At 46.7% G+C, this 22,955-nt stretch overlaps 1 protein-coding gene across 5 annotated transcripts in view; it reads right to left on the reverse strand.

Annotated features, from left to right (window-relative positions):
• Positions 1-22,955, reverse strand: part of ARHGAP17 (Rho GTPase activating protein 17) — a 1,009,368-nt gene that overhangs the window by 40,802 nt on the left and 945,611 nt on the right. For 2 of the 5 annotated variants that reach the window (XM_069647362.1, XM_069647361.1), the window contains one exon: positions 20,875-20,923. The exons of the other annotated variants lie outside the window; for them this stretch is intronic. In XM_069647362.1, coding sequence (XP_069503463.1) covers positions 20,916-20,923 — 8 coding nt within the window. In that variant the 3' untranslated portion in view covers positions 20,875-20,915. The remainder of the gene's footprint in view (positions 1-20,874; positions 20,924-22,955) is intronic. 5 annotated transcript variants of the gene reach the window in all.

Below are 22,955 nucleotides of genomic sequence, written 5' to 3' on the forward strand. Positions count from 1 at the left end.
GGAGGAAAAAAGCTGCTGATGTACAAGTCAAAAAAATTAAAACAATGCCTGTGGTAAAAGTAAAAGGTTGCAAATCGATTATTGAAGAGAATTCCATTACCATTAATGAGGAAGACATAATAGATGTTGATCAACTTACTGAAGAGAGTTAAGCCCGTCTTCGCCCTAAACCAATCGATCAGTTGGGGACTGCTGAGCCAGCTACAGAAACTAATAAGATGTAGTAACGACTGTGCCTGCATGAAAGGGTGATATCAGCGCTGTCGTAGTGCCTAATGCGGACAATATTAAGAAGTTGAATGAAATTCCTTCATCTGACTTACAGGTAGAAATTGTGAAAAAACTAAAAGAATCTCAATAACTACTTTTGCCATGAAGGAAGGAAATGCACATTTACAGTCTCGCTGGCTTGTATAGAAAGTCTTTGGTTTGATTGGGGGAGGGGGAACAACAGCCGATCTAGCAATGGCCCACTAGCATATGCTAACAAATTTTGTTCATATGCAGAAGTTTGCTCTGCTGAAATTGTCCACTCTTCAGGTAGCGCCTTGCCGGTCGAGCAAGGTTTTGTAATAGTAAGTGGCTCTGGAAAATCAAACGGAACTACCGTTAGAGAAAGCAGTTGTGCAGCCGAAACATGGTAATATTCCTCAGTCTTGCACTACTCTGGCTCCTCATGAGTCCTCATGAGGCATGCAATGCCCTTATGACTTGCAGCTTTTCAAATTCTGCAGTCTCCCTAAGTGGGAGCAACAGTAACTCCTTCCCAGGAGACGGGCTCTACACAAGAATCTAGTCTGGTAGTGACTGAGCCTCATGTACATCTTTTGGGGACACTGAAAAAACCCTAGAAGGGGGTCTGCTAACTTCTGAAGCCCTTATGAAGGAATTAAATTTCCCTAGGATGGCAATTCCTCCCCCCGATAGGCAAATAGGATATCAAGGAGCTTCACCTTGTCTTGTTATGGAATTGGTGGGGGTGGGGCTTGCATTGGGGAGGTATAATATGACAGATAGTTCTGTATTGCTACCCTCCGCGATGCCATTAGCCTCTATGCCCGGCACACAAACTGTGCCTGCTATGGTTACTAAACAAACTCCTAATTCTGCAAATGCAGGTATTAACATCATTGGTCTTGTAGGGAAGGCCGACATAGTGGGAGGAGCTAGAATTAATAGAAAATATCTGCTTGAACTTATGTCTTTTATTCCTCCCTTAAGAATGCTTACTACGAAGGACTTTGAAGGTATTTTGTTATCACAACAGAACAATCATAGAATTATCTGCTATGTGCCGTCTGTAAATATTCTAAAATTCATTTGGTCACAGGTCGGAGTTGCTAGATTTAGGCTTTGTGTTGCATACTTTCAACAATGAAATAGTTGCGCAGGAATTTATGCAATATCTGCTGCCTACCCAGGGCAAAGAAGCAGAGTTCACCATTAGAGTGTCCGGTAGTACTGCGGATGAAAATTGGTGCACACCGCAATTGTTATCCATTGCTTAAAACAACAAGGAGCTTTCATGGGTTGAGCCCCTGTTGAAAACCATTTTCAATACTAAGCATAGTAAGATCCCAAACTAGCATACGCGGAAAGAGGATCATGGAATTCTTGTGGATATCAAAATCTCTCTAAATGGTTGGCTTTGCTTTTGCTGCTGCAAGTTCCCGATGTAATGTTTTTTCAGGAAACTATGAAACGGATGGATTGGTATTGCAGGGTTTTCGTATCTTCTGTTCATATGCAACTAAGGCAAAGGAAGGACGACCGTCCCGAAGCATCTCGTGGCCGCCTTGCCTGTGCCAAGTACCCCGGCAACAGGGATACCACTTTTTACCTCAACCGCGAAAGAGGGGTAAAAATCCTTTGTGACCGGAGAACTCCACGGCTGGCCTCATCCCTGGTAGTGCAACGACCTGCAGCCTTCCTCCCCGTCGAGATCACCTCTTCCTCGGGACGACGCCGCGACTTGCACCCACTACCAGGAACGACTACCACCGCTGGAGGAATCTTTCCACTTTTAAAGGTACGGTGTTCCGCCCGGCCTCCCTTGCCACCGATTGTACGGGGTAGATTTAGCCCTCGGCTCTCGAACCTGGGTAGGTCTGGGACACCCTAACTAAACTTTTCAGAACCATAGTAAAACCGTTTTCTACTCACCTGCAAAGACTTGTGACATTGTGTGATCTTGGGCACATTTTTGCCTGGCTCCCTCTAACGAGGGCCCCGAACTAATTCCCCTTGTTCCACCATTTACTGTCTTTGCTAACCTTATGTGAAAAGTGTTTTACCTAACTGCTCTCTTTATTTCTGCCTTTTCCCTCCCTTTTGGTAATACTTGTTGGAGTACCATCTAACGTTAAGCGCTCACCTCTGGTTGGAAATAAGTGGCGTTAACTTAGAATTGTCCAACAAACGATTAGGGATGTACATATGAGTAATAGTAACTGTGTTTGACTTTCTTATCTTTTCTAATGTGCTAGTGTAATTTATGAGTGTATCTTTAATAAATAAGTTTATACTTTTACACCTAGCTCTGGTCAGTGTTTGCTTGTGCTATTGTACCTCTGTACCTATTACGTATCCTCTGTATACTGCCTAACTCTTCTTGAGGGAAGTCTGAATGCTCAGCCACAGCTACCACAGTGAATCTGTGCGGTGCGGACTGCTACCAAGTGGGTTTACTGCCAACACCTGTAGTCTTAAATCTTTTGCAGTGGTCCCAGAGGGAACTGCACAGGTTTCTGCCTAACACTGAGCATCGCCCGTACTTCCAACAGCAGTTGCGGGACGTGATTTTCCTTCCTGGCCACAGGTGGAACGTGAGGGCACTTCTTCAGGAATTCGATAGAGTGTCCTCTTGCCAGGGTATCCAGCACCCAATGGTCGGTGGAGATGGACTTCCACACGCCGACGAAATTCGTCAGCCGGCCTCCCACCGGGGTGCTTCGGTGGGGGCCCGAGACCACGGCCGGTTCAGTCCTGCTTGGAGGTGGTGGCCTTGCCGCCCTGGCCACCTTGCCGATGGCGGCGAGGCGCTCCCTGCTTGCCGCGACCCCTGTAGGCCTCCTGAGACGAGGAGCGTGCCGCCTGGCGGTAGGACGACGAGCCACCGCTGGATCCCTTGGAGGCACTCTGTCTGCTTCCGGAGCTCCGAAAGGGCCGTCGTTGCTGAAGGGCTCCTAGGGCGCGGGCCGTCTCCGTGTCCGTTTTTATGGCTTGGAGGGATTCGTACACCTCCTTCCCGAACAAGTTGCTGCCGTCAAACGTCAACACCCTGGTCTGCACGTCCTGACGGAAGTCGGTCGCCCGGAGCCAACCCCGTCGTCGTAGGCAAACACCGTTGCCCAGCTGGCGGAACCCGGTATCGGCAATATCGGTTGCCACCGTTAAGGCGTGGTCCGACGCCACCTCGCCCTCTTGCAGTATTTCCAGGGCCTCGGACCTCTTGTCATCCAGCAGGAAGTCCAATATGGGGGCCAGCTTAAACCAGAGCTCCCTGTCGTAACGGGCCACGATCGCCAGGGCGTTGGCCGCTTTGATCGTCGTCGCCGCCGACGAAATGACCCGCCGCCCCATGGCGTCCAACTTCTTTCCCTCGCCGTCCGGCAGGGAATTCGACGTAGAGGCTCCTGACCCTGCCGCTTTCTTCTTCGCCGCTGCCGAGACGACCGAGTCTGGCGTTGGCTGGGCCCTGAGGCACAGGGGAGCGGTTTCGGGGACCTGGTACTTCTCGTACCGGTCCCATTAGGCTGGTGCCGTGGAGGGGTTTTTGAAAACCGACAGGCCCTCCTCCCAGATGTCATCGATTAGAGGCACCGCGATGACAGTCTTCCTCTTGGCCTCCCGGCGCTGATAGAGGAAACCTTCCTTTTTCTGCTCCTCCGGGCAGAGCTGGAACAATTCGGACGCACTGGCGATTATGGTGTGGAATGAGCCAATCTCGTCGGGCGGCGAGGCCCGTGCGACGGGAGACAGGAGACCCGTTCCGTCGTTGTTGCCCTCAGAACCCGTCGTCGAGCCCAACGCACCGTCATCTCCCGACTCGTGGGAGGATGAGGAGGGAACTGTAGGCCTTATGGGGGCGAGCGGAGGAGAGGGTTGGGTCCTCCGTCGTTTGTTCTGAGGACTTCCCGACGTGCCAGGTTGCGGGTCCTCCGGCCTGGGCCGTGGGAATCTCGTCCTTATCTCAGAGCATAAGGACTGGATCGCAGACAAAATGTCCGCCAAGCCATCCTGAGGCCTAGGTTCCGGCTGCGCCGGAAGGGAAGGCTGCTCTTCCTCGCCATCGTCGTCTTCCTCGGTTATCTCCCGAGGATCTTCCTTATGGGATCAAACCTTCTCGAATTCGAGGTTCCTCACGGCCTCGGTCAGTTCCTCCTCCGAGGCTGACTCCGAGCTCGAGGAGGCTACCGTGCCCCCCCCTCGCTTCTTCCATTATGGCGGCCACGACGATGGGCTGAAAAGAGGATTCCCTCCTTGGCGGCAGGGAAACTCTAGTCTCGGAGGCAGTCTCCGCTGGCGGGGTCTCTGCCGGCTTGGCCAGAGTCGCTGCGATCGCCGCGATAGAGGCCTTTGCCTGCTGGTTAGGGGCCTTCACCACCTTAGGTGCGTCCTGGGCCTTCTCCTTAGGGGGAGGGGAGACGCCTCGCTCCCCCTCTCCCGAGATCGGACGGGGCTTCTCCCGAAGCTTACCCGGGGTCTCAGACTTCCTCTTCCCCGGAGCGCTGGCTCGTGGTTGACGGTACCGGGGAAGGTGCGCCCTGCTTGGCGACCGAAGAGCCCGACCTTTCGGCGCTCCCGGAGCCAGCGGACTCGCGGCGCTTGGCCTGGTGTTGGGCCCCGTCGCCGGGGCGCCCGCACAGGACTTAAACCCGCTCGGACCCTTTCTTCTTCTCACCCGTTGAGCCCTTCTCCAACCAGCTGGCGAGACGGGATCGACGGTCCCTCATGGTCCGCTCCGACAAGTACTTACAGAACTGGCAGTCCTTCTCTACATGAGTCTTGTCCCCATGAAGACAGTAGAGGCATCGCGAATGTTCCTCTTCCTTAAACACATTCTGCAGCCCGCATCCAGGGCAGCTGCGAAACAGCTTGTGTCCGGGCGAGGAACTCGCATCTTGGGCCATCTCGAAGTAGGCCGCGAATCTTCTGGAATCCTCCAAGAAGTTGATTCGACGAAATCTTCACCCTTAAGGGGCATAGGAAAAATCCCACAACGGGTAGCCGTTAACGGGAGTAGAAACGGTGGAGCTTGAGGCTCGATTAACCGAAAAAATGTGAAAATTCACCTGAAAAAGTGCGAAACACGCAGTAAAGCTCGAGAGCTAAGCACGAGGACTCCCAACACTTGAACATGCGGTAAAAATCTGAAGATGGCTGCCAGAGGCGGGGCTTAGGTAGAGGGCAGTCAGTGGCTGTGGTCAGTATGACGCAGAGATCAGTGATTGGTTACTACTACGAAAGACAGATCAGAAACGAAACTGATACTGGTTTTTTCTTTACCGAGGATTCCCAGCCTGACGACGGGGAATATTCATGAGCATGTGAATCCATGCCAGACCCCATGCTGGAGAAATAAGGTGAGATTGCTGTGAGGGCATTTCGGAGGTGATTAGTTGGGGAGGACTGTGGGGGTGCCATCACTTGAAACCACAAGTTGCTAAATCCATCTCTCCACTTGCAGGAGAATATTTCTACGGGTTAAACAGACAAGATTAGGAGGGCAGATCCAGTCAGTCATCGCTGCACTACGCATCACGTGGGTGGAGACCGCAGTTGTCCGGGTCCGACCGACGCCCCTGTGGGAGCCAGGTGAGCGTAACAGAATGCGAAGCCTATCTACAAATCCCCACCCGGGCGTTATGGAAACCTCAGAAACCGACCAACTAGCCCTTCTGTTAGGGGAACTTAGGACAGAAGTACACTCCGCTCGCCAAGACTAATGCCATCAGGAGAGAACTGATTGTGTCAAAGGAGCGCACTGATGATCTTGCTAGACAATTACTGCAAAACCAAGCTGGGCAAACACCATTACCTGGACTCTGGGGGAATCCAACTCCTGTTTCATCGAGCAATCCTGTGTAAGTGGTTCTACCAGGGAGCATTCCTTTAGCTCCACCCGAATGTTTTGCTGGAGACCCAAAAAGGTTTGCCGTGTTTATGAACCAATGCCGCTTGCACTTTTTATGCAGACCTGGAGCTTTTCCGAATGACCAAACCAAAGTAGCCTTTGTACTATCATATCTTAGTGGCAGCGCAGCGGATTGGTCAATTCCATTAGTTAACCAGGATGACCCTCTTCTTCGGGATTTTCAAGGTTTTCAATTGAGCATGGAAAGACTATTTGCCAGACATTCACAGGGACAGGCCCTGGATAACGAAGTTTTATCATTACGACAAGGTAACCAGGATCTACTAACCTATATCGCCACTTTTAATAGGTTAGTGGTGGAAACCGGATGACCAGAGGTAAAAGGAATTATATTATTTCATCGTGGACTTCGGGGTGAACTCAAAGACGTTTTGGCCCAAGTTGTGAACCCACCTCAGGATTGTGCAGAATATATAGACTTAGTGGTCCAGTTAGACGACCGACTTCAGAATAGAAAGGCTGATCGAGCTAAGTTCGAGAATCGGGTATTGGTTAAACCCAATGTAACCCTCAAAGGAACAGATGTATCAGAACCAATGCAGATTGTGGGGGTCAAGGGACCCTTAACTCAAAAGGAAAGAGAAGGAAGACGGCAGATGCAATTGTGTCTGCACTGTGGGGCCTCAGGACATTTTCTATGGGATTGCCCTATAAAAACATCTAAAAAAGTAGTCGGAGTTGCTGATAAAAATCAAACCGAGCCTGATTCGGGATACGACCACACCCGACAAGCGTAGAGGTCCACTTGCCGAGCTTGAAGAAGGATACTCAGACCTCGCACTTCATCATACCAATGGTCCTTATAGATCCAAGGCAGCCATCATGTATGCACGCAGTGAGGGCATACATTGATAGCGGGGCCATAGGAAACTATGTGGGCCACGAGTTGGCTTCTAGGATGAATCTATCTCTCTGCAAAAAGACCACTTCGGAAGTCATCACCACAGTCGATGGAACTGAAATTGCCTCTGGGCCTGTAACTCATTCCACCGCAGAGATGACAGAAAGCAGACATCATGTCCCCAGGGAGGGACCCAGCAACACCTTTGGCGCCAGGCTCATAGAAGGCATCAGTCCTGGCACCATAGGCTCCAGGCACATTATGGGAGTGCTTGGATGGACTTACCTGATGCAGACCATGCTGCCGGATCCAGACCTCCTTGAGGTCTGAAAGGGACTATTTTACCTATGGGACTATTTTACCACTCGGGCGTGGCTGAGGAAGAATACTTACCTGGAACTACTTTGGGGGCTATTTAAACCACGCCCAGACAGCAGCTCACGCTTCGCGTTGTTCTGCATCTAGCAGCTGGCGCTCACCGTGTCTGCTCCTGCATCCTGGCTCCAGCCACGCCCGCCTGCAACCTGGAACACCTGAAAAGGAAGGAAAGGAGAGAAAGGTGAATAATTGAACTTTACCTACCTCCATCCGGAGTCCGGAACCATCACTCCGACGATCCCGAGAAGACATTATTTTTAGAAGCGCATCGCACGCTGCAGCGCCGCGTTCCACTCACCTTCACGAGGCGCCCTCGGGCTCTTCAGCGACCATTGGCACCATCCGTCGCCCTTTCAGCGCCTGAGGAGAAAAAGGGACAAAACAAAGGTGAGCGAAGGAACAGATTGAGGAAGGCCTGATTCTTCCACCTTAAGACTTACCTGATTATTGTTGGAACAATCTTTCCTCACCTCGGGTCGGCGCCGCTTCTTTGGCACTTCCGTACCCCGGCCCCTAAGGGGAAAAAGACACACGCATTAGTGGGTGAAAGCAAGATCACTAAGGGAACCATCCATCAAAAAGACTCACCAGAGTTTACCTTTCCATTCCTCAACGCGGATTCTTCATCCTGCATCTGAAATAGAGAAAAGGAAAACAAACAATTAAGGCTTGAACTTTTGCAACTGAATACTTACGGCCTCATATCGGAAAAGTAAAGCAGAGTTGAATACTCACCAAACCCGAGATCCAGTGAAGTAACTGGAAATCAACGCACCCCTGCATCGGAAGCAGGATGGAGAGCTCGTCCTTTCAGACTCTAAGGTGAGACTCTACGGGGGATCGCGGAGGGGGTTCGAGGAGTGTGAGAGGCGGGAGGGGGGGAATCCGACACATTATCCAGCAGACAGTTAATCCCCTTTTCCATCTACAGAAGGATTCTTCTACGGGCCAGACAGGCGAGGTTTGGGGTCCGGTCCAGTCCGTCTTCCGAGTCCTGCGCATCACCTTAGAAGAGGTCATAGCAGTCCAGAACAGGTCGGCGCCTCCGTGGGAATCAGGTGAGCGTTAGAGAACGCGAAGCCTACCTACAATTTCCCACCCGGGCGCTATGGAGAGTTCCGAGACAGACCAGCTGGCCCAGCTATTGGGGGAATTACGGGCTGAAGTTCATTCCGCTCGCCAGGAGACGAATGCCCTCAGGAAAAGGTTAATTATATCTAAAGAACGAACAGGTTCTGGGGGTAATTCCGCCCCAGTGGTTTCAAATAACCCTGTGCAAATTAATCTACCTGGAAATATGCCACTGGCCCCACCGGAACGTTTTGCCGGGGACCCCAAAAGGTTCGCCATATTCATGAATCAATGCCGATTGCACTTCCTCTGCAGACCTGGGGCCTTCCCTAACGACCAAACCAAGGTCGCTTTTGTACTATCATATCTCAGCGGCAGTGCTGCGGATTGGTCAGTTCCACTGGTTACTCAAGATGACCCAATTCTTCGGAACTTTCAAGCCTTCCAGACAAGCATGGAAAGACTTTTTGCGCGGCATTCTCAGGGACAGGCCCTGGACAACGAGCTTCTATCCCTACGACAGGGTAACCTGGACCTCTTAGCCTATATCGCGACCTTCAATAGGTTAATTGTGGAGACTGGATGGCCGGAGGATAAAAGAATCACTTTATTCCATCGAGGTCTACGTGGAGAACTTAAGGATGTCCTGGCCCAGGTCGTAAATCCACCCCAAGACTGCTCTGAACATATAGACTTGGTGGTACAATTAGATCACAGACTTCAAAACAGAAAGGCAGATCGGTCCAAGTTTGAGACCCCGGTTTTGGTCAAAACCCATGTTAACCCCAAGGGTGCCGATGTTACTGAACCTATGCAAATTGGAGGGGTTAAAGGACCTTTAACTCAAAAAGAGTGTGAACGAAGACGGCAAATGCAATTATGCCTTTATTGTGGGGCTTCTGGACACTTTTTACGAGATTGCCCTATAAAACCGTCTAAGAAGGCGGTAGGAGTCGCTGATAAGAACCTGATGGAATCTGAGTCGGGAAACGACCACGCCCGACAAGCGTAGGGGTCCGCTTGCCGAGCTTAAAAACGAACTCTCTGACCTCGCATTTCAGCATGCCAATGGTCCTCGTAAATCCGAAGCAGCCTGGGCGGTTACATGCCATTAAGGCATACATCGATAGTGGGGCTATAGGAAACTATGTGGATCGTGAATTGGCTTCCAGGATCAACCTCCCTCTTTGCCCTAAAACCAGTAAGGATGTCATCACCACAGTGGATGGAACCGAAATCGCCTCTGGGCCGGTAACACACTCCACTACTGAAGTGACATTGTTGGGTCAAGACGGACATCGGGAGGCAATTGTGTTTGATGTAATCAAGGCTCTGCAATTTCAAGTAATTCTAGGAATCCCTTGGTTGGAAACACAATCCTCGAATTGACTGGCGAGCAAAGAGGATAACCTTTCCAGATTGTGCACAAACCTGTTATCCAAGAAATCCAAATATTGGCCTAGCTATAGTAACCCCTATCATTTTGCAAATACCGCCAGAATACCAAGAATTTCAAGACGTCTTCCAAAAGGAACAGGCCAACACTCTACCGCCTCACAGGTCGTACGATTGCCAGATCGATCTATTGCCCGGTGCACAACCCCCTTGCAGCAGGATCTATGCCCTTACCGAACCCGAGAATCTTCATTTACGACAATATCTAGATCAGTACCTAGCCAATGGTTTTATTCGCCCGTCTAAGTCTCCTGCATCCTCGGCTTTATTCTTTGTGCCTAAAAAAGAAGGCGACCTCAGAACTTGTATTGACTACCGTGCATTGAACCAGATAACTGTTAAAAACCGATACCCTTTGCCTCTGATCCCTGAACTCCTTGACCAGGTGAAGGATGCCTGCATATACACCAAGTTAGATCTCCGGGAGGCCTACCATCTGGTGCGAATAAGGGAAGGCGATGAATGGAAAGCTGCCTTCCGCACCAAATATGGGCTATTCGAGTACCAGGTGATGCCTTTCGGATTGTGCAATGCACCGGCTGCCTTCCAATACTTCATGAACGATGTCTTTCGGGAACTCATCGACGTTTGTGTTGTCGTATATATCAATGACATTCTTGTGTACTCCTCTTTGGAATCTGATCATAGAAAACATGTCAGGGCAGTTCTCAAGAAATTGCGCCAACACAAACTATTTGCTAAACTTGAAAAATGTGTTTTCCATGCCACAGAAGTCGAGTTTCTTGGTTTCATCCTGACACCTAAAGGAGTCCGCATGGACTCACGAAAAGTGGATGCTATCCTCAAATGGCCATCGCCTAGCTCCGTGAAAGGTGTTCAAAGCATGCTTGGCTTTGCCAATTTTTATCGCAGGTTTATCCCGGAATTTTCTCGTGTGGCTCAACCCATCACTGCGCTCTTAAGGAAAAATAAACGTTTCGAATGGTCTGAAGAAGCTGAGCAGGCCTTTCAGGAACTAAAAGCTAAATTTACCTCCGCACCTGTATTGAAGCACCCGCGCCCAGATCTCCCTTATGTCATCGAAACTGACGCATCCAGCCTAGCCATGGGAGCTGTCCTGTCTCAAAGAGATCCCGAAACTAACCAACTGCACCCCGTTGCATTTTGGTCCAGAAAATTCTCGGCACCCGAGGTTAACTACGCAATCACTGACAAAGAACTGTTAGCCATTAAATCCGCCTTTAAAGCCTGGCGGCATTATCTACTTGGCGCTAGACATACCATCACAGTGATCACCGACCACCGGAACTTACAGTATTTAAAGACCGCCAAGGCTCAGTCATCTCGACAGCTCCGTTGGGCTTTGTTTTTTGCAGAATTCGATTTTGTAATCACCTACCGTCCTGGCTGTAAGAATGGCAAAGCGGACGCTCTATCCCGAATAGGAATGGGAGAAACTGATACTAACTCAGAACCTGTACCGATAATTCCCGAACAGAGAATTTTGGGCATGACTTCTTTACAAACGCTTGAAGACATTCCAGCTAGAGTTAAACAACTCCTGGACCCTACCGACTTACAGGATTGGGTACAAAAGGGATCTGACTTTACTATAAATAATGATTTACCTTATTTCCAAGGGCGCTTATTTCTGCCACACAAGGAATTACAAGAGCTCGTTATTTCTCGTTATCATGATACACTAATAGAGGGGCACCCCGGTATTGCCAAGACGGAAGAAAAGGTGAAACGACAATTCTGGTGGCCTTCTTGGCGAAAAGATGTTAAATCATTTGTGATGTCCTGTGGTGTTTGCGCCCAAAATAAAGGCCAAAAGAAAAGACCAGCCGGTCTCCTTCAACCTTTAGACATTCCGCCAGCACCTTGGCACACCCGGTCATTGGATTTCATTACGGACTTACCTCCTTGTTCAGGATATAACACTATTCTTGTTAGTGTGGATTTATTTTCCAAAATGGCCCACTTCATTCCGTTGAAAGGTTTACCCTCAGCTTCAGTTCTAGCCAAAGAATTCCTTGAAAATATTGTTCGTTTACATGGATTCCCCGTCTGTACTAATCTCATACCGGGGAAGCCAATTCATTTCCCACTTTTGGCGTAGATGTTGTCAATTGGCACAAATCGATGTAAGATTATCGACTAGTCACCACCCTCAGACCGATGGTCAAACAGAGAGGACGAATCAGACCCTTGAGCAATATTTACGGTGTATGTTGCAGCAATCTGAAAGTAACTGGAAAGACATTCTTTGGATAGCCGAATATGCATATAATAATTCGGTACACTCTGGAACTGGGCAAAGTCCTTTTTATACTTTATATGGGCATCACCCTCGAACCTCAGACCTCGACTCGCCTCAAGGCCTCGGGATGCCCACAGTAGACCATCTGCATTCTACAATTACCAAAGCCTTCAAAGAAGCAACTACACATTTACAACAAGCCAAGAGAAAATACAAGAAGAATGCTGACCTGCATCGGAGTGAAGCACCTCAGTACCAGATTGGGTACCAAGTATGGCTGGCTACCAGGCACTTATCGCTCAAGGAACCTCGAACTTTTAATCCAAAATATTTGGGGCCTTACTCCATTACGGCCATAATCAATCCAGCGGCCGTTAAACTTGATTTACCAGCTAACATGCGATTTCACCCTGTTTTTCATGTGTCACTTTTGAAACCAGTGCAACCTGGAACCAGACTAATCAAGCCTCCAGAACCCATTCAAATAGATTGAGAACCTGAATTCGAGGTGAAGAAGATTTTAGATTCAAAGATGTTAAGGTCAAAACTTTTCTATCTAATCGATTGGAAGGGATACGGGCCTCAGGAGAGGTCGTGGGAACCCAGTGACCATGTACATGCACCTCGATTAATTAAGAAATTTCACCGGATCTTCCCAAACAAACCAAAACCTCCGGAGGGAACAATCTTGGGAGGGGCCTTGGGGAGAGTGCTGTCATGATGCCTACTCCCGGGAAGCCAGTTCAGGACCAGCGTCCCCGAAAGCAGACATGTCCCCAGGGAGGGACCCAGCAACCCCTTATAGGGGCTCTTTGGACATTGTCCTGGCACCATAGGCGCCGGGCTCATTATGGGAGTGCTTGGATGGACTTACCTGATGCAGACCATGCTGCCGGATCCAGACCTCCTTGAGGTCTGAAAGGGACTATTTTACCTATGGGACTATTTTACCACTCGGGCGTGGCTGAGGAAGAATACTTACCTGGAACTACTTTGGGGGCTATTTAAATCACGCCCAGACAGCAGCTCACGCTTCGCGTTGTTGTGCATCTAGCAGCTGGACGCTCACCGTGTCTGCTCCTGCATCCTGGCTCCAGCCACGCCCGCAACCTGGAAAACCTGAAAAGGAAGGAAAGGAGAGAGGTGAATAATTGAACTTTACCTACCTCCATCCGGAGTCCGGAACCATCACTCCGACGATCCTGAGAAAAGACATTATTTTTAGAAGCGCATCGCATCGCTCGCTGCAGCGCCGCGTTCCACTCACCTTCCTCGGGCTCTTCAGCGACCATTGGCACCACAAAACAAAGGTGAGCGAAGGAACAGATTGAGGAAGGCCTGCTTCTTCCACCTTAAGACTTACCTGATTATTGTTGGGACAATCTTTCCTCACCTCGGGTCGGCGCCGCTTCTTTGGCACTTCTGTACCCCGGCCCCTAAGGCGAAAAAGACACACGCATTAGTGGGTGAAAGCAAGATCACTAAGGGAACCATCCATCAAAAAGACTCAACAGAGTTTACCTTCGGCTAATCCATTCCTCAACGCGGATTCTTCATCCTGCATCTGAAATAGAGAAAAGGACAACGGACAATTAAGGCTTGAACTTTTGCAACTGAATACTTACGGCCTCATATCGGAAAAGTCAAGCGGAGTTGAATACTCACCGATCCAGTGAAGTAACTGGAAATCAACGCACCCCTGCATCGGAAGCAGGATGGAGGGCTCGTCCTTTCAGACTCTAAGGTGAGACTCTACGGGGAATTGCGGAGGGGGTTCGAGGAGTGTGAGAGGGGGAAGTGGGGGAATCCGACACATTATCCAGCAGACAGTTAATCCCCTTTTCCATCTACAGAAGGATTCTAGATAGAATCCATCTCTCCACTTGCAGGAGAATATTTCTACGGGTTAAGCAGACACGATTAGGAGGGCTGATCCAGTCAGTCATCGCTGCACTACGCATCACGTGGGTGGAGTCCGCAGCTGTCCGGGTCCGACCGACGCCCCTGTGGGAGCCAGGTGAGCGTAACAGTAAGAATAACTTTAGAAGGTGCAATGACAAAACCTGTGAGAACGCATCTTGGATTGAAGCAGGGCTGCAACTTAGCGGCAGCTTTATTTAACCTTTATTTATGCTATTGAGACGACCACTGGAAAGACTCAAGAATGTTTGCTGCTAAACTTGGTACCTTGAGGTTGTACTGGTTAGCATTCGCGGACGACATTCTTTTTGACCTCACACTGTCGGGGCTACAAATGACGCTACACCTATTTGAGAATTATGCGTACTCACATAACCTTAGACCCAACAAGTCCAAGACCACGATGATGGTCTTCAATGCAGGTAAAAAAATTGAAGCAGTACCGTCGGATTCTTAATGGAGTCTCGATTGCACCATCTGTTGAGACTATTAATCTCGGTTATTTTGTGAGCAACGCGTCACCCATCAAACTATGGAATGATAGACTCAATTCGAAAGCAAGACCTCTAGTGTGTCAAATGAAGGTTATTTTCTCCAAGTATTGCAAATATTCATTGGTTGCGTTGCTGGAATTTTTCAATCTTAAGTTAGAACCTGTGATCTTATATGCCCTTGACATGTGCTTGTATAAGATTAATAAACAGCTTGATACTTTGCAGGGGCGTTTAGCAAAATCAGTATTGCACCTTTCCCTAGCCAATCCTAATTGTGTAATTAGACATGAGCTTGGTCTAGTTTCATTGTCGTGTAGAGGGGAATGGCGTGCCTTATCGAATTATGCCAAAATGCTTGATCCTCCCAGGAATTCTCTATACCAGGACCATCACAAAATGCTTTCGGGTAATAGTGTAGGTTCTATTAAGCAATATAATAGGAGGATGGGGGGTATTCCTGACGATTTGGAGGTTACATCCACTCAATTATGTTCCAGACCTGCATATGTTTAAAAAAAAAAAAAATGCTATTTGAAAGGGACAGGATTTGCACACTAGATGGAGTTAACAGTTACACTACGTATACTGAATACGTGAAGTACACTCGGGAAAAAGGACTTGCGTTGTACTTATGTAGTTATGCTTCCTTGTAATTTTATTTGTATGTATTACATACGTTTTAAACTGAATCAATTCTATACCAGAGAAAGGATTAGGCACTGGGACATTGCAAGGGGCAACGAGCAAGTGGTTAATTGTCGTTTCCCGGGGTGTGAATAATCCAAGGAAACATTAAAGCACTTAGTGCTTGATTGCCCGCATTTTAAGGCTGCCAGAAAAATCCTATTAATGAGATTTGTCATTATCGACTTCGAGGACTCTGTTGAAATCTTATGGAATAGGATGATGTTGGGTAATCATAAGCCTTTGATATTTGCAATGGTATGGTTATTAAAAACAATTGAAGTTGAACTGACAAGGCATGAGACAGAAGTATAAAAACTTTAAAAATGACGTCTTGTGCCATCACAGCTTTTTGAGGGTTTTTTAAAGTACACATGGGCTTTTAATAAAAGTGCAGCTTTTTGTACTCCTCTGCATTGTTTTGTTATCATCTTGGGAATTGAATTCATTGTAAAATTGACTGCCCATGTGTTCTATATGTAATCTGTTTACTTTTTATACTTCTGCAGATGTATTATGTGTAAATACTGTTTCATGGTTTTCTTTTAAGTGTTTCATACTTATCAAATATTGTAAATATGTAATATTTTGTAAAGGTTTTGTTAAATCATAAATAAAAAATAAAAAGAAAAAAAAAGCTCCATAGCTCCACTGACCAATCCCATTCCAGAAAATGGTTAGAACAGCTGGCACCATGTTCAATGTTATATCAAGTGCTGTCGTATCTAGCTGAAAAGCTAGCCACTGCAGGGGCCAGTGCCATTCCAGAAGCAATAACATCCTGTGAATGGAAAAAAACAAATGCTGGAAAAAAGAACAGAAAAAAACACCACTACTTATACACCAATATGTTGGACTGCTATACAATGCAAACATTACTAATGCTCTGTAAAGTCCTGAACACCCTGTTGTTCTAGGAGTTCTTCTCAGAACACAAGGCACCTCAAAGCACCTAAACCTGCTCATGCCTCCACACCCTTGTAGGAGATTGACACAATGTATATAGGAACAATCTGCTATAGGAGTGATATTATGGATACATATGCAGAATTCCTTTCACATCATGTATACGAATGTAGAGTGTAAGGAGACAAAACAGGGACGGTGTGACAAGGACAGTAATCTGCCCTTTTCAATAGGGTGTGGGAACCCCTTTATACATGAGGGTTGGAGATATCCAAAGCCAGCCCGAACACTGAGACAGGAGGTAGCAGCTGGGGAAGGATCCAACCCTTGCCCCTCCTCTTTGTGCGTGCGTATATGTCAGCAGTACCATCAACCACCCCTCCAGCACTATCTGAAATGTCATCAGTACTAGTATGATTGTCGCTTGTTTCGTTCCTCCCCTCCCTTTCTGCACCTCTCTCCCTCACCTTTTGTTTTTCTCCGCATCTACCAGAAATGTCATCAGGCCTAGTACGGTGGTCGCTTGTCTGTTTCCATTTCCTTCCCACTCTCCCCCTCCCTTCCTTATCTATGTCTTAGCTCTTGCACTATCTGAAATGTCGTCAGGCCGAGTACGATAGTTAATTTCACATCCTTACTGTTCATGACCTGTAAGTATGTGGTTGCATTTTCCCTTGTTCCCTCCCTTGCCTTGAAGCGCTTTGAAGCACATTGTGTATAGGCGCTATATAAATAAACGATCATATCATATCATAACCAGGCCCCCATTAAAAAGACATGGACCACATTAGCTAAAATAACAACTCTCCAGAAAGTAATGTAACTGGTTGAGAGACTTCGACTGGAGACGCTGCCCGGCAGATCTAGTGCATGGTAGGAGCCACCCGCTACACTCCAGCGTTAAAGATATGTACCACGCCCCACTCCTGAGTAGCAGTCTGCCACAGCAGGTAGCCCCGTAGACCACAAGGTAGTACCTTGAGGACCACAAGCCCTAATAGGGGATGGACATACCGAGGAGCGAACCTCTGAATACAGACTCGAACTTTGGACTGGCAGATCCACTATGGCTATTCTGCAGCAATTAGTGCAGAGAAAAGGGGCAAGGCTTAATCTGTTATTTATGCGGTCCTTCAATTTTAGCACATCTGTGTGGGGAAAGCGCAGCAGCATTGGCCAGGGCAAGGAGACCAATGGCAAGAAAAGGACGGATCTATCAGAGGGGACAAGAAGCAGGAAGCTATGAGCTGTTTGGGTTTGTTCATAGGAGGTGAAAGTGGTGGACCGAGAGACCAGCAGAGGAAGGAGGAAACAGTGGAGCGCAGAGGCTAATGTATTAAAAGGTGAGGCATTGGTTTAGTTCAGCCAGGGTACTGCAGCGTGAATGAGTGTGCGAGTGATGTTAATTTATATAGAATTCCAGTGTTCACATGCTAATGTGCGTAAAAGGAAGACATTTTCAGAGTGTAAATATACCACATAGTTTATGTTAATAGAAAAAAAAAGATTTGTTAAGGGTCTTGCACCTTTTACGTGGAGGAGTAGGTAACCTCAAACAAATGCTCTCAGAATCCATTGAAAGTTCAACATAATACATACAGCCAATTGCATCTGCTCCTCTGTCTTGGATTCCACTTACAGGTTTTGGACTCAAATACATAATGTTAAGGGATGTCAGAGTAATACAATTCACCTGCAGCATGATTCTCTTCATGCAACCTGAATTATGCTGTTAAAGTGGTATCCCTGTCTTGGGCTTTTTTGCAGCTAACTGTATGTTATCATTGTTGAAATACACAATGAAATACAAGTTTTTGTTGTTGAAATTTCACATTTTTGTTGACATACACATGCAAAATGAACTTGAAGTCTTATTATTGTATGCGTAAGGCAACAGCTCCCTCAGGCGAAGCGGGTGCATTGCGACTTCGGGCAAACATCCATCTGGCCTTTTATTATATAGTATGATATAAGGAGTGTTTAGGAATAGGATGGGTGAGTTAAAGTAGAGTGATTTTATAGAGAGTAGCTGGAGTATTAGGAGAGTAGATGCAGTATTAGTACAGTAGCTGGAGGGGGAGAGCAGCAGTAGGAGTGGGAGGAAGAGTAGCAGTGGGAGGAAGGGTGGAGGCAAAAGGAAGGAGGAGTGAAACATCAGAGGGACAGTGGAGGGAGGGTTAAAAAAAGGAGTAGATGGCAAGAGTAGAAGAAAGTAAGACTGTGTGTGAGTGAACCAAACCAAATGTAGCAGAGTAAGTGTAAGGCACAATTAAAATCCCAATTAGAGCACTAGGGAAAGTTAGAAAGATCACTGAGCCTGTATTTAGGGAATCATCACTAGTGTAAACCAGATCTACTAACTGGTAGGTATCTCAAGGGAGGCGAAAGTGGGATGGCCCCAAGGTCCACAAAGAAAACTTTCATAAAACCCCTGAACTGTCCTTGAATCTGAAGGTCTTCTGGGTAATCTGTGACAACTGTTAATGAATTCATTGTTAAGGCCATGGCATCAGGGATGTGCACTGGCCCCCAAACGTCCACTTTAATCTAAGATGTACAAGAGAAATTAAACTGCCTAAACTGCTGTTTGATGGTAAAAAAAATTCCGTTGTCAGCTGGCAAGGTCGATGGGCAAAACAAACTAGGATTTTAACAGATTACTCCTTCACACTAGTGCTACTGTACCACACCCATCTTGTTCATTTGAGCTGACTTTCAAGGTCTGACAGACTAGGTTATCCCATTCCTGCTACTCTGTATAGAAAATACAATTTGGGATTTAATGTCCAGCATGTTCATTATTTCTGGGCACTGCCAAAAAGGTTGTGGACTTTAAATTACCCTACTTCAATCAGAGTGAATTTCAAACACAATCACTGAAACTGCTGAGCGATGTCCACGTTTTCTGCATGGGTCATTAAAATTGCAACTATAGAAACTCCACGATCAAGGCTTTGTTTTGATCTATTGTTTCAAAACGGAAAAAAACAGAAAGTGTACTATTCCAAACCTCGTGGATTTCAACCCATTCCTTTTTCTTTGCAGGGTCAAGATGTTACCCCTTTCCCTAACTATGGCACAAATAAACCACGATATGCCTCCCTCAGTCGATTTACAAGACACATTTCCACATTCCAATTCAAGTGAGGCCCTTGTGGTCCTGAGAATTGCAGCTAGATCATGCACTGCCACTAAATGGACCTACACTTCGATCTAAACCGGGCAGTAGTAGTTTCCTCTTTGTTTATCAAAGTCTTGCACACAGTGGCAGGTGAACTTTGCAGCCACGTTGCCCAGGTCTACCCATAACTGGGTGATCAGCTAATCCCCTTCAAAATGGCCCTTAGTTGGTTTGCAATTTGTGATCAACAATCGAGAGTTTGAGCTTGCCACTGAACAATTCAAGTTGAGAGTGCAAACCATAGAGAGCACAGTCCATTAGTGGTATGTGCAATACTACTTTGGGTGTGGTCGTCCCTGCGCCAGGTAACAAGGACGCAATAGCCTATTTTCAGTAATGGAAGCAGACTTCGACAAAGTGGTTTCTGAGAGTTAGATCTCAAGGGATCATTATTTTAGTCACACACGGCAGTTACAGGAATGGTGGATGGGACCAAGTCTCCATTGTTGCACAGGAAAGGACACTCATAAATCAGCCTCACTATTATATGTAAAGTAGCTTTCTTGCCAGTGTGGAAAGGGCACAACAAAAGGGACTGTAATCGTCTCTTTTGACACTTCCTTTTGGCTGGAGGTTTGTGACCTAATAAGAATGGATAGGTCCTTGAGTTGTAACTGTAGAAAGATCCAGTACTAATTGCCATACTCCACTTATGTCAGAACAACGACTACATTTATTTTTCCCAGAGAGGCAGAAAGTTGGCTTAGCCTTCAGAGAATCAATATTACATATTAATTCCCCTTCTGCTCATCTACAGAATCGCACTAATACATCAAATCCCAAACCGTACCCTCATAATGAAGGACAGCATTTGATAATACATGAACATGTTTTGTAAAATTGCCCTAACAAATTTAGTGTTTTAGAAAGTCAATTTGGTAATGTCAATTAATTGGACAAAAGCAGCAGCTGTCCAAACTAATGACTCGTTTCAGGTTAAAAATCACATGAACTTTTAAAGTGTGCGTCTTCCTAGTTGGTACTAAAACCCTAATCAATAATTTGAAAAAAGTGCTATGAAGAGGGTTGTTCCTGAATGAATTCCAAGTACTAAGCATCTGATGTGTGTGGTACCATGATCTTTGCACTTTTGGTTTGTAGATCGGAGAAGAGGAAGAAGAAAAGAGCAAAATGGTTGCTGCCTAGATTCAGGCAACTGTAGAAAAGGTAAACTATGAGAGGAAAGTGACCCCAGAATACACATGTTGAACGTGTACAAGTTACGCCAATGACACAACGTGAACACAACAAACTGAAGATTCAGAGCAGTGAAAGAGGCCTTCTGGAGCCCACTCCGAAGAAGAACTTGCTTTATCCACAGTGAACTAAACAGACGTTAAGAGATGCATCAAAACTAGACCAACACCATAACTTGGATTGTGCCGCTCAACCCACACAACATTTAGTGAAAAGACCATAGTAAAGTGGCAGCCAGATTACATGCATGATTCGTGGGAAGCAGCCATATTGGTCAGGGTAATGGAGGGTTAGTAATTGTTATCAGTCCACAAGCGATTGTACATTAAGAGTACATTTCGGCCAATCACATGCCTCAATTCTTACCCTTAAACTTTCCATTCTCATTTCACATTGAATAAGGCGGCTCAAACATCTAGATTATTTAACAAAATGTTTCAAGTTAGACGATTTGTTTTAGCGTTACTTCAGTTTCATACGACATGGATGGGGTTGCATTGGTTTACAAACAAAAGGGTAGGACAGAAGCTCGGCTGCAGGGAATAAAAATCACAAATGCAGATACACAAGGTTAAGATGGAAAAGCAAGAACCACCATAAAAAGCATTTGCTTTCTGGTGAATCCTTCAGCCTCCCTGAACATTATCAATGCACATTACCTTTATGCTACGACTTACAAAGGATTCGAACGGTGGGCTGATTATTCTGTGCAGTCATTTCACACATGTAAAGATGCAATACCTTTCATTAGTAGATTTTCTTAGTGACTGGATGGCACAGAAATTGGCACAGGGTGAGAACTTTTCATGTTTTAAATTGGATCGACCTTGATGGTAACCAGAAGTCATTAAATGGATGACACTAGGAAATGGTGTTTTGCACAATTACTAGTAGAGCAGGCCTTTGTTTTACTTGCATGACAACATTTTCAGCAGTGTCACCTGAGACTATGTAAAGAATAAGCATAGAATTCCAACACACAATGGATGTCCCTCCCAATTTCTGGCATTGCACTGTCACTGTGGTACATGTTATGTTCTGACGAAGGAAGCTTGCACTGTCACTGCTTTAGTCGTTCTCTTCAGATTAGCCAAAAGGTTTGCTGTACACATTCGGGTAGCAAAGTAAGTTTGCATATCAGGTAGAACAGAGGCAATGGAAATATAAATGAAGTTTTCACTACAACTGCTGTAGTGGTTATGCGTGTATGAGATTAACTAACTACCAGTGCTTATCGGTTTTGAGTTTGTGAGTAAAGCATGACCTGGCAATGCTTTAATTCTATTTGCGAGGGGCAACTTCCAATGCTGCCGTCTGTCCAATAGCTATTCTGTTTGGGTATGAGCAACTAACACTCCTGCCCATCATACTCTAAATGCAGCTCGTCTTACTGGTAAGGGCAAAGGTGTTGGAGCAAAATGTGTGCATTCAGGCAAGATGCAAGAGGTACATCAGTGCACATCTTCCTAGTCACATGTCATAGTGACTGGACGTGTTTACACCAGGGGTGTTGCTAGGTCTGGAAAACACCCAGGGCTATGCTAATGTCAGAACTGTCAAGACTGGGGGCTAGCTAGCCTTTTGGTTGTAGCTCCTGAGATTCTATCCAGGGCTACAAACAAAAGACATGGGGCTATAGCCCCCTTAGCCCCCCCCCTCTAGCAACGCCTCTGGTTAACACCAGGCGAAAATGAAGACATTCCAAGAATAATGTTGCGCTATAATAAAAACGCAAATAAATGAATAAACTCAACGTTCGTCATTAATAATTCCAGTTTGCCAAATTGCCTTGCAGAAGACAAAACCCTAACACACCCGCAAGCAAGGACCACTGAGGAGAGGAAGGCGGGGAGGAAGATAAAGGGATCCTACCATGTGCCTACTTAAGTAGTGCCACCTGTTTTGCAACAATAAGTGCTAGCCTTGCTCATGCATAAGAATTAAATACAGGAGTTCAAATAGGATTATTACACATCCGATGAGGGGACAGAAATGCTACAGAAGGCTGAAAATAGGTTATACCTGAAGTGCAGAAAGTCTTATAAGATCAGAACTTCTGTAGAGAATAAACACATGACGCAGCCATACCAATTCCCTCAGAGGTGCAGAAGGAATGCTAGATTTCCCTCTCCCAGAGGATTAACAAGGATGTCATAGATCAAGTGAATATAGAAAATGCACAACATTGAAAATCATTGGCACCGAAAGACAGGGTTGTAAGCAGGTGATGGGAACTCCAACAAAGTCTGAATTCAAACCTCGAACTGTTCCCTTGAGTCGGATCTAGCCTCTGCCTGTCAGAGAAAGCGTAAACGAGTAAGTGCAGCCACATTAAACTTTGGAGCTGTTTAACTTACAACCATCAGTTGCCTTGCTTTTTAACTGACCCCGCATGGCCAAACGTCAGATAGTATTTACAGAGAAAAACAGCCGAAAGGCAATGGCAA

Source organism: Ambystoma mexicanum, chromosome 2q, assembly GCF_040938575.1.
Source record: "Ambystoma mexicanum isolate Mex_15411 chromosome 2q, UKY_AmexF1_1, whole genome shotgun sequence".
NCBI lineage: Eukaryota > Metazoa > Chordata > Amphibia > Caudata > Ambystomatidae > Ambystoma > Ambystoma mexicanum.